This window comes from Aulonocara sp. 'chitande type north' Nkhata Bay, linkage group LG1 (genome assembly GCF_057382095.1).
Source record: "Aulonocara sp. 'chitande type north' Nkhata Bay isolate Kocher_YH1m ecotype deep benthic linkage group LG1, A_spYH_male_GT1.1, whole genome shotgun sequence".
NCBI classification, from domain to species: domain Eukaryota; kingdom Metazoa; phylum Chordata; class Actinopteri; order Cichliformes; family Cichlidae; genus Aulonocara; species Aulonocara sp. 'chitande type north' Nkhata Bay.
Window position 1 is genome coordinate 11,169,821 of NC_141344.1, and position 12,677 is coordinate 11,182,497.

At 39.3% G+C, this 12,677-nt stretch overlaps 2 protein-coding genes across 2 annotated transcripts in view; one reads left to right on the forward strand and one right to left on the reverse strand.

Annotated features, from left to right (window-relative positions):
- nptnb (neuroplastin b) overlaps window positions 1–8,290 on the reverse strand; it is a 26,416-nt gene extending 18,126 nt beyond the window's left edge. Inside the window, exon 1 of the mRNA XM_086267478.1 lies at window positions 7,692–8,290. Coding sequence (XP_086123604.1) covers window positions 7,692–7,767 — 76 coding nt within the window. The 5' untranslated portion in view covers window positions 7,768–8,290. The remainder of the gene's footprint in view (window positions 1–7,691) is intronic.
- Window positions 7,592–10,571, forward strand: LOC147338706 (calcium homeostasis modulator protein 6). The gene is made up of 2 exons (XM_086267588.1): window positions 7,592–9,998; window positions 10,206–10,571. Exons 1-2 carry the CDS (start codon window positions 9,534–9,536, stop codon window positions 10,356–10,358), a joined length of 618 nt encoding a protein of 205 aa, XP_086123714.1. The 5' UTR covers window positions 7,592–9,533; the 3' UTR covers window positions 10,359–10,571.
- The last annotated feature ends 2,106 nt before the right edge of the window (window positions 10,572–12,677 follow it).

A 12,677-nucleotide genomic window follows, 5' to 3' on the forward strand; every position in this document is an offset into this window, starting at 1 on the left:
CTTTCATGTACCACAGTACATTTTCACGTGCTCTGTTGCTAAATGTGACTAATTTCAGTCAATCTCCCCTTACCCACACCAATGTCTTATCAGGTTGTTGTGCATTATAACAGTACCTGCAATTTCTTTTCTTTTTTGCAAATTATAAAGCCAACAAAATGGCTGAACTGACATAACTGGCTACAACCTAAGCTGTCTGCTTTTCAGCAGCAAAGTCAGCTGTGGATGTTTTTATATGCTATACCCTCAAAGGAAAACTACATTAAATGAAACAAATATGAGCAGTGGGACTCAAACTGTGGAATGGGCTCACTGATGGGGAGTGGAACCACTGCAGGTGGGCATGGATGACCAGGGCAATAATATGAATTGATAGTATGTCGAAATATTCTTTTTTTTCCTTCAGGGAAAATAAAGTTTGTTATTGTGACAACCTTTATTACCTCAAATTCTACTCATTTAATCAGGAAAGTCAAAATCTTATATGATTGAATGGTTTAAATGATCCCAAACTAAAAAAATAATGAAACCCGTCATGTCATAGAACTACAGTGTCAAATGTTTTAGCTTACTTAACCTCCATTTGACATTTGTACAGTACTATCGCAAAATAACCTACAGTCGTCTGTAACACGCTCTGTCTAAAGCTGAATGGAAGTCACAGTTATTAAAGCCTACATGCTCTTTTCATGCAGGTAGAGAAGAAAGCTCCCCTGAGAACTGACAACAAGCCCCACACCACCGCCATGCAGCCTGAGAGTGAGTCAGCTGCCTGCCTACAACCTGGATCCCCGTCCACAGTCCCACAACACAGACAGAGAAAGCACAGGGTAGGAAACCCCCTAGGGCCAATGAACTAGTTATGTATAATGTGTGTGCGTGTGTGTATTTGCAAGCGTTTAAGTTTGTGAATGTGAGAGCACTTTGTTTTACATGATTGATGCTGTGACAAATATATATATATATATATATATATATATATATATATATATATATATATATATATATATATATATATATATATATATATATATATATATATATATATATATATATATATATATATATATATATACAGGTCATTTGAAATGTGTCATAGTTTTGCCCAGTGTTTGTATTTGGTTGTCTTTGTTATTGTTAAAAGAAAATTGTATATAGTGTGATCAGCTTCATGAAATGTGTTCTTTTATTGATGACTAGGCAAATGTCTATGTGACTTTTGACATGAACTCTTGTGTGATAAGCAACTAACACCGTCCTCTTTTATAAGAACATGCAGACTTAGAAAAGGGGAACCTCAGCTCTGAGTTCTTAGAATAACTTTGTGATCTTTGTACACACACACAAGCTTGTATAAATAAAAAACGCAGACAGTAATACAGCGCGAGTCTGGAGTACGAGCGCTCTATGACCGTCCTCGCGAGTAAAGACAACTGCAGTGTTTGTGTTTTCTAACTCAGGTGTCTCAGCTGAAGAACTGCGGGGTGATTTTTAGAAATCCCCTGTCAGTTATGCTTGAAAACTTTCACAATAGTGGCCTAAAAGGGGATTTTTAAAGTTCAGGAAACTTCTTGGGTTTGTCACATTATAACTTATTTTGATTTTCACTTTTTCATTTTAAAAAACTGTGTGAATATATCATCTAAACACCAGTTTTTAAAGAAAATCTAGATATGATTTCAGGGTGATTTGAGGATTAGCCGTCCTCAGAGTGAGCTAAGGTCACCAATCTCCAAATATCAAAAATAATCATAAAACTGTAACATGTTCTGCCCTCACAGGTGCCACAAAACAAGTGAGGAAGATCAGGAATCTATTTGTCAAGCAAATTCTGTAGGCAATCATCAGAGATCATCAGATTAGGCTTAAGTAAGAGCTTCTATGTGCTTTGGGTATCTAGTAGGATGAATGAAAAAAACTGTTTTACAAAACGCAGAGCTAAAATAAAGTGCAGGACACAACATGGAGCATAAGCAATGGAGAAATATATTTAAAAAAAACATCCAATACAGGTCTGTGAGTTTGTGCATATTTAGATAAAGTCACTATTTAGAATAAATCATTTAACAAGACAAACGGGAAGTATCCCATTCAGGCCCCAACTGAAATTAAGTCACCAGTTCACGTTGGTGCATATTTCAACACTTCACCTAAGTTCAGTGGAGCAAAGAAATGCCTTGTAGTCAGTTTTATTGTAAAAGCTGATAATGATAGTATCCCCTGGTACTAAAATTTGCAGCACAGAGGCTATTCTTGACTGCTGTAGATATAACATTAATAACAGCTTAGCAGATGGACTCATGATATTGCGTAAGTTCCATATGCCTAGATCAGCAACAGTGTCTTTACATTTGAGGACTCCACATACATATGGGATCGGTTTTATGAATGTATTTTTTCACTGAGATCATTAAAACTTTAATTAACCCTAATTCCATGTTTCTGAACACTAACGCCTACCAAATGACCAGCATATTACATCACTAGTAACCACTTCTAAAAGTTGTCCTGCTTTAAATACTTACCAAACACGAAGTGGTGTATGTATGAAACTCATCTTTAAAACGCTAGAAGCATGTTTGAGAAAAGAGCAGTACTGAAACTTAACTGTTTTTATCATTGTTGCAAATATATGGCATTAAAAAGCTTGGTTGTTAGAAAATCAAAGCTAAAACCCAAATATTAATTCTGTACATCGAGTCTGGTAAAATAACTACTACATATGAAATCTATTGCTAATTGGTTGTGGATGCTTCAGTAGAGTAAACAGAATTACTCTTAAAACCACTTCACTAAAGCTTCAGAGTCTCTAAAATATTAATATATGCCAAAATGAATATATGCATGAAATGTATATAGCTACTAGAGGGTCAGGACTAACATCTGGAATAAAAAGATGTATAAATGCTAATAAAATTCTTTCAGTGTTCACATATTTCTGAGTAAAAAGTATACAAGTTATAGAATACATGTTTTCTGACTCACATATAATTGTAATTAAAACTTGCAAGCTAGGTTTTCAGAAAAGGTAGGCCTCAGGCTCACCATTTCAGTTCTACTGGTAACACTTGAATCTGATATTGGGATCACAGACGAGAGGCAACAGTTTAATGAGATTTAAATCCCAATAAACCTTGTGCGGGGGGTAAAAATTCTTTAATCCCATAAAACCACTAAACACTTCCTACTTCTGCTCAAAAGTGAAAGCAAGGGAGTTTAAATTATTTGATGTAACAATACAATAATTCCAGAAATAAGAACTACACTAGTGTGCTCAAAGTACTGTCTACCACACAAGGTGACAAATGCTATTCCCAAGTCTCCTACTGTACTTTTAGTTAGAACTATTGTCACGATAAATGTGAGCTGTAAATCAGCTAATAGGTTTTCTGTTGTGCTATATCACTTGAAAAACACTCATGCCCATTAGAAAGTTTGGCTCCACATAAATCAAAGTAACATCCTAATTGAATATTCTCTCTGACCCTGAGTCCTTGTGCAGCACACATAGCTGGGGTTGTTCCCAGCTACGAGACCAGTAAGTATCAGAGGCCAGAAGCTAAACTGCGGAAATGCCAGGAGTGAATCTGAATGCACAGCAGGGTGGTATATATATATATATATATATATATATATATATATATATGGTAAGGAGCTTTCTTGTCTTTCAGGCAGCAGAAACCCAAGAAAGAGGAGGGAAACGAGGAACCATCATGGAAGGACAGGCCCCTGCACGGTATGTACCACCGGCAGATAGAGGAGGTGGCTGATATCCAGAAATCCTACCAGTGGCTGGACAAAGCTGGACTGAAAGACAGCACAGAGGCACTAATCATGGCAGCACAAGAACAAGCTCTGAGTACAAGATCCATAGAGGCTGGGGTCTATCACACCAGGCAAGACCCCAGGTGCAGGCTGTGTAAAGATGCCCCAGAGACAATCCAGCACATAACAGCAGGGTGCAAGATGCTAGCAGGCAAGGCATACATGGAACGCCATAACCAAGTGGCCGGCATAGTGTACAGGAACATCTGTGCCGAGTATAACCTGGAAGTCCCGAGGTCAAAATGGGAGATGCCCCCAAGGGTGGTGGAGAATGACCGAGCTAAGATCCTGTGGGACTTCCAGATACAGACGGACAAAATGGTGGTGGCTAACCAACCGGACATAGTGGTGGTAGACAAACAGAAGAAGACGGCCGTAGTGATCGATGTAGCGGTTCCGAATGACAGCAATATCAGGAAGAAGGAACACGAGAAGCTGGAGAAATACCAAGGGCTCAGAGAAGAGCTCGAGAGGATGTGGAGGGTGAAGGTAACGGTGGTCCCCGTGGTAATCGGAGCACTAGGTGCGGTGACTCCCAAGCTAGGCGAGTGGCTCCAGCATATCCCGGGAACAACATCGGAGATCTCTGTCCAGAAGAGCGCAGTCCTGGGAACAGCTAAGATACTGCGCAGGACCCTCAAGCTCCCAGGCCTCTGGTAGAGGACCCGAGCTTGAAGGATAAACCGCCCGCAGGGGCGTGCTGGGTGTTTTTTGTTTTTTTTATATATATATATATATATATATATATATATATATATATATATATGTTGGGGTTTTTTTTTGTTTTGTTCTTTTTTAATCACAGTGTGTGTTACAGATGTGCATCATTATTTTGTATGCCTGCAATGTGTTTAATAAAGTGCAATGGTGCTCCTAATCACTACAGGCCATATCACATTTCACAGTGGGCAGGCATGACTCAGTGTACGAGTTTGGCTTCCGTCCCACAGCATATTTTCCAGACTCACAAATGAACCATCTTAAAATGCTTTGTTTGCTTCAGATGAAGATAATGCCTAAGTGACATAAAGCAGAAAAAGAAGGTCACTTATTGACAAAGAAAACTATTATTACATTTTTTGAGAGGGTTGTTGCTTACATGTTGGAATGCATTTAGGTGTGGCTTGTCAGCATTCCTATCTTTGTACGTAGATAGTAAACCCCAAAGAAGAAGCCATCTTCGATGCCATATATGCTCAGTCTTAACTGAGCCCCTCAATGACAGAAAACAGTGTTTACATTTGAACATGTAAGTGATAATATCAGTTCATTATTTAAAATATCTTAGTATGCCTTCTCCACGTTTTGATTCATGCAAACACAGATGATGCAAAAACAAAACAAAAAAAGAGTAGACTACGTGATTCGTAGGGGGAAATTATGTAAGAGGCAAAGGCATTTCCTTAGGTCAGCTCTAGTTACCTTCTCAACAGCCAGTACCTTCTTTGCATCAAGATCACATCATCTCTCAGCTTAAATAGTCCACAGCCACCTAGTGATTCTTTAGAGGGCCGGGCAGCTGTGCACAAGGAGGCCATCCATTAAGAGTTAATGGATTCACTTTCACAAAAGGACCTTAAAGCCACAGTTCTCAGTGCTGTGTCTCGGTGGTAAAAATAGAAACGAGGCAGAATGGACGGATGCTATTTACAGTCCCTCCAAATTTCTGTCACAGAAACTGTGCACCTATGTGGGCCTACTTTTCCCAGGGAATGAGGAAATGACTTGAATTCCCTCTGCTTCCTAGATACAGTGATTACATCTCATGCACTTATAATTATTATTGTCCCCACATCACTGTCTGAACTCTGTAATATCACAGGAAAATTTCGGATTGCATAAGAAGCCATGCACCGATTACCCTAAATCTGAACTGTGTGAGAGAAATTAAATGGCCTTTGCATGCAATGTGAGCAAATATTACCTTTGGTATTAACAGTAGTTTATCACTGCACTTACCAAACCTGTGATTTCTACATAATACAGATGAAACAGACAGCCTGAGTGGCATAGCTCTGCCTCTCACTGACCACTGGATGTTATTGTGTGTGTGAGTGTTTCTGTAGTGTGAACTGGACCTCAGTGAGTAGGTAATAAAACTGGGCAGAGACCAGAGGAAGTGTCTGGAAAGACATTACTTGAGCTTTGTCAAACAATAGAGGAATTATTGTGTATTTGATTTTCCAGATAGCGAGATGAGAGAATGCCTCACAGTATGCACACTCACTTCAGGCACTTCAAAGAAATTAACAATAAAGAAAGACAAGAATTTGAGTAATAATTTTGTTATATAACTATGTTGGTATTTGAGTCTCCTGTCCACCCCAAGCTAAATAAACATAGGTTGTTTTTGCACTTTTTTAAACTATCATGATTTTTGTTGCAGCACTTTATTTATTTTAGCATTTTTGTTGTTTGTATTATATAAAAATAGTGCAAGCTGTTATTCCCATGTTGATTAGACTAAGCTAATGTTGAAAATGTTCGATCTGAAATACTTGCAAAATTAGCAACCACAGAGCTGGAATTTTCACAGTGTTCTCAAACAACCATCTAAACACATGTTATATTAATTCTTGCATAGTGGGTGTTCGATTATCCCCCGCAGCAAAGCCGAGGTGGACGTTAAGCATTAAAATTATGAGTATGCATCATAATTCTCTGCCACAGTTTTCTGTGATAGCAGATTAAGTGTCACTCGTTTGTGAGCACGTGGGTTCTGACATGTGGCTACATCAGATTCGTAAAAGAGTCAGTTATGAGATTAAACACTTTGTTTCCAGAAGTATATCATCTTAATGCTGTCTTCATAATCACGCTTACTAAAGAAATACTTAAACATTAAAAACATTAAAAATATAAAGACTCCACCTTGATTTCATGAATGGCTGCTGATATGTGAGACCCTCTGGGTGATGTGATTCAACAGAATTTGGAGTCAGGACATGCTGCATCAGAGGACGACAGCCTGGAACACCCAACAGCATGTTGCTGACATTTGTTTAAACCAAGTCATGCTAGTTTTATTATGATTAACAGACACTGATTTTTTCAAAAACTGCCAAATAAGTATCCTTTCATCTCTTCGTAAATGATACTTATCAGCCAAATACTTTTATTTATTTATTTTACTGTGGCTATCTGGTAGGAGATCTGATGTTAAAAAATGGGACTGTTATTTGTTTTACTATAGAATTTCCCACAGACAGAATTATTTGCACAAGAAATGATCATTTATGCTGGCATGGCAAAAAAAATGTGGAATAACACAGAACAGTTTCAGTCAATCAGAAGCTCAGTCACATCTTTGACACTGAAGGGCCTGGTATTTGTAGTGTTTACAAGACACATCAGGTGAATCTTTTGCCTGTGTTTGCTGCTGACAATGTCACTTGATCAGCATCCAGAGCATGTTAGTCTTGCCTGACATACTCTTACTACCAATTCCCCCTTTGACTAAACAAACTTAAAACTGACAGCCATAGGTTACTACCTCATGTGGGCAGTGAAGGTAAACTGCAAATCTTAGACCTTAGTAAAAAAAAAAAAACTAAAAAAAAACTTACTAGTATTCCACAGCATAATCTGCGACAGTAAATTATTCCTACAAACACGCCAACAAAACTCAATACAGCAATAAATAACATTGTAAAAACGTCAACACAGTCGTATTTGTGTTTGTTAACGTGGCATTAAGTAAATTATATATGTTGCTGTCTAATTGCAGTCTTGGTGTGAAACTATGGCTTTAACGCGGTCTCAAAATCCTCTTTAGAAACAATTCCCTCCGCGTCCTCACACAAGCCAAGTCACTTTCCCTCAATGCGATGGTAACAGTAATGTCATGGTCACAGCTGTTTGCTTACCGTTTTGAGCAGAGATGAAAGGTAGCATCAAGTTCCCCAAAAGGACCACAGCCAGCATCACTGCGTTACGATGCATCGTTGGGGCTCGATCAGAGTACCGGGGTCTTGATCGGACGAATGTGGGAGGAGAGATCGTGCAGGCTAGTGATCACAAGATCTAGAGAGACGGGCCCAGCATCGCACCGGGTTCTTTAAAAATAGCCAGCCGAGGACGGTTTCAATTTGGTGTAGAAATGTCTCCCTGATTCTGAGAGCTTTTGAGAGCAGCGATGAGTGAAAGGTCCGGAACGAGGCCGGCGGCTCAGGGATGCCGATGTGCGGCCATAAACGGCGAAGAAGCCTCGTAGGATTGCGGGGGAGAGGTCTTTGGATGTCAGGGAGATTGTCCACAGTGTGGTTCTGAAGATTCAAAGATGCGCAGACCGATGCGCATTTGCGCTCTCGCGGTCACGGCTCGGTGATTAAAATGAAAGTAGCGCACAAAAGATTCCCGACGGCAAATGATGCAGTCGAAACATAAGTCTGTTATCAGCACCGGTCTATTTTTAATACCAAAAGAGGAACAGATGCTGGTAGGACACCGACGACAGCAACGACAGGCTGCGCGTGCCCAGTGCGCTTATGACCGTGAACGAATACACAAAATCACATCCTATGTAGCTAATTGATGGTGTTGGCAACTCAGACAGTAATTATGTGCCTCTTTAGCCATTACAGTTTATTATTATTATTATTTCTATGAGATGACAGGTGCTCGTGTTCATAGTGTCTCATTAGAAATGGATGTTTGTCCCTCTCAGAGTTATTTCTATAACTGTTTTACAGTCTGAATCTAAATGATTCCCTAACTCTGTTCCACAACTCTTGCAAAATTAACGTCTCCTATAAAGTGACAGGTCAGTAGTCAAGTGCTTGCCATAACACGAGTATGAATAATTGATTTTTTTATAAATAAGTTGAGGTGTATATGAAGATCAGCTGAAAGCAATTTAGTTTTTATCAGTGGTGTTTTTCCTGACCTTTATTCATTGCGCCTAAATACTGCCAGGTTTTAACGTGAGGAGATTATGGTGATGCTCTTGAGCTCACTGAGGTCATTTATAAATTATGTCATCACATCCCTAGCCTGGGTGCTCTGGAGCTGTATGTACCACATCCCCTTGAAAGTTCAACATGGCCTCCTGTAATCCTCTTCTATCCTTAATCTGCGCTGTCCCGCTGCATGGGCGACCTCCCGTGGTCAGTAGAGGTAAAGAGAAAAGTGTCAACTTGCATCCATTTTTGTAATTCCAAACACTTGTAGCAAATGGGGGAAACGCTTGAGGACTTCAAGCACTAACAACTGTAGCTATGTGTGGTAAATTATGTGTCCTTTATTTAGCTGAATATGATTTTCATTTTGAAATCCCTTCGTTTTTGTTTTGTTGCAGTGTGAATTGGGGATTGCAAATTGATTCTTCAATGTAAAAGCCTGCCCTTGGATATATGGCTACCCCTTCATGGGTGTTTTGTTGGAAAATGCCAATCTTTGCTCAATTGCAGAACAAACTTCCCTCCACTTTACAGCCCTCCCTCCAGTTTGTCCATGGAAGACCACATTTAAAAAGTAACCCCACCTGAAACTTCACAAAGCCCAATCAGCTATAGAAATGTCAGAGCAGACGGCACACCCTCTTTTGTTCAAAACCAATCAGAGTGGAAGTGTGGCATTTTGCCTGAGGGGAAAACTTACCCCTGGATGCGTTAATTACGCATCACTTAGCTGTTGCCAATGTGTTCACAACGGAGGATCCTCTTTTGGGTTTTTTACAACGACTGTCTTCATTCTTTGGTCAATCTAGTATGGAAAGTAGACAACAATGGCTTACCAGGCTGAAAAATGAACTTAGTAACAGTCCTCTGGTATCAAATGTGGCTTTTGGCTTTATCCTCATGGGACTAGAGAAGCTGGTGGAGCTGGAGTTTGAGTGTCCTTGCAGTCCTAAATGGAACGGATTGTTTTCATCAGCATTCTTCATCATTCCTGCCGTCATGGCCTTCACTTTGATGCTGATCATTCAAGGATGCAGATGTGATATGTGGTGCAGGAAAACTGTGTCCCTCTCCAGTTTTGTTCCCGCTATCGTGTGGCTGATTTTATTGTTCCTCGATGGCCAATACTTTGCTTGTGCTATGACAGACTGGGAGGGTAGATTTGTACTAGTTGACAAGGCAGCTCCACAGAAATGGTGTGAGCCAATTAGAGAGGGAGATGTCACCACACAAGAACTAATGCTCCGCTCACAACAGCTGTTTGTGTTTTCTCAGGTGAGTAGATTACTTTTTTGTTAATAAACCACTGCATATGATGAACACAATGAGAGCACTTATCTCTGAGTATGCACTCTATAGAACATATTAATTGCTGTTACATCTGTGAACATTCTTATAGCTTTGTTAATAGAGATTATTGACCAACATGATGCCTTTTATGTTGATATTTACTAAACAAAGTGGTGCTCCTCTGTACCCTAGGTTATAGGCATAGTCCTCCTCATTTTCATCTGTATGGGTCTCATAGTGTATGTAATCAGAGAAAGCTGCCAACAAGATGTGGAGATGCAGGATGCAAATGTAGCTGAGCTCACTGTGCTCAGGATGAGCTCTCTAAGGACCCGGACATCTTGAGGGGACACACACCGCCCACCACACCTGCCCTGCTGGCACGGATACTTGTAAATACTTGGAACAGACATTTACTATAAGTTTTTGTAACTGCTGTACCATTTGAGTATTTTCCTCATGGAAGCGGGATATACAGTGCCTTTGAATAGCCACTGATGCTGCCAAATGAAGCCTCATAAATATGCATATAATATCAATATTAGTGAAAACTCTTATTGTCCTGTAATGTATTGTGTGCGTGTGTGTGTGTGTGTGTGGGGGGGGGGGGGGGGGGGGGGGGGGTTGTTTTACCTAAACTTTGTGGTGTGTTTTGAGAAATATGGTTCTCTTTTCGTGTCTTGTCTGCAAAAGCTACATAAAGTAATGGATTAGTACATCGATCGCCAATTCAGCTGATTCATCTGTTTTATTAGACTACTTGATGACAAGGCAGGAGCCAGGAGGAAGAGAAACTGTTAAGCGTCGTTACTTTCAATAAAACGTCTCTTTGTTTTTTGAATTTTTGTCCTTAGTTAGCTAGTTCTTAACCCCAGTCTTATTTTACTGCACACGTATGTGCATTTAATTTTTAGCATGTTTGTTTTTGCCCTTAAAACTGATATTTCACTTTGTCATGTAATCAAGTTTTTAAATTTTTTTTTGTTTGTGTTTTTATCTTAACACAAGTGAAATCCACCAGGCAGCTAATATTGATCCGACTAACATTAGTTGACTTGTACTATTGTTTTTTTAATGTGTGATTGCTAAAAGAAGAATGTGAAAATTTCACTTCTCTAAACTGAAACTTCACTTCTTGTTTTCCCTCCTGTAGCAAAAGATGTTAGACCCCCGTTATGTTTACTTTTTGGTAACAGTAAAAATTCAGACTTAAGTGAAATTCTTAATGTTTCACCTGTTTCCCATTTACATACTTTCTATAACAATACTTCCTGTATGTTTTTTAATCTTTTTGTAATAAAAAATTTATTTATTGAAGTAAAATACTCTGTATGGTCATTTGTCATAGCCCTTATAAACCTGCGGTCTTGAGAATTTGAGTTGTCTTTCAGTTTGATTGGCTCTTGAAGATAAAACGTAGCATCTCTCGAGCTTGCATTACAAAAATTATGTAGTGCTAGATAAAATATATTATTTGAATTAAAAAATGCTGTTGTAAAATTACTCTTTAGGACTTTAGTCAAATTTAATGAATAATTAAGCAATTGGAAAATTGTTATCCTAAAGACTGGTGCACCTCTGCAGCGTGAAGATCTAGCCAGGTCTCACAAAGCTGATGGTAATAGCAGTAGTTTAGCTGCGAATTGTATTTTCTTTCGCTTTGAAATGTTCCCCAAGTGGCAGTTAAACCTATTAAGTGTTGAAAATGTAGCATGTTCATCCTGAGGGATGGCTTATTCAAAACTTCCTGTTTGGCCCTGAGGACGTTGTTGCCTTTATCTAATCCACTCCCCTCATTCTTAGACACAGCAGGATGTCATATTCATTGGCCAACTAATGTAGTCACACAACTAAGAATCTCAAACTACTTCATTTCTTTCCGTCTTATTTTTGTTGAAACGAGTGGTAAATTTGCCTTACACAGGATGAATGGTTTGTAACGTCTAGTAATTTCAGTGATAAAATGGCAAATGGTGTAGCTGTTTGTTATGAAACCTCACCTACAAGAGCAGTGCCGTGATGCACTGGTTAGTACTGCAAGAACTTTTCTGGTTCACTGGGGCCTTTCTGTGCATAGTTTGCATGTTCTCCTCTGAGCCTGTGTGGGCTCCCTCCAGGTGCAGCTTCCTCCCATGATCCAAAGTCATGCTTGTTAGGTTAATTGGTGATTAAATTGGCTATAGATGTGATTGTAAGGTTGTTTGTCTCTAAGCGCTTACCCTGGGTACACCCTGGTGACTTGTCAAGGGTGTACCCTGCCTTCGCAATATGTAAGCTAGGATAGGCTCCAACATCCCTTCAACTTGAAGTGATGATTTCCTTAACATGCATCCATGTTCAGAAAATGGATGCATGCGTGTTTTTCCAGATATTCCCATTAGTAATAGTTGTAGTGTGCATAGGATTCCAGACCACAGCAGGGGAAAACACTGCAATTAAGAAAACCTTTCAAAGATAGCTGAACAGAGTGAAGTCACATGGAGTCACTAAACTCGTAAAGTCAGATGATTAGAAGAAAATGAGAGCAGATTCTCCACAGCACAGAAATTAATGAACAGTACAAATATGCTTTGGTCACACTTTTATTTAATTCTATTTCAAAGATGAACACAATCACTTCACAGACTTTTTTGTGCAGTTCATAGAATTTGTCTTTTAACTCCA

Coding starts and splice junctions, on each gene's coding strand:
- LOC147338706 (XM_086267588.1), top strand. CDS start 9,534: ATGGAAAGTAGACAACAATGGCTTACCAGGCTGAAAAATGAACTTAGT. Junction 9,999..10,205: donor AGCTGTTTGTGTTTTCTCAG/GTGAGTAGATTA, acceptor TCTGTACCCTAG/GTTATAGGCATAGTCCTCCT.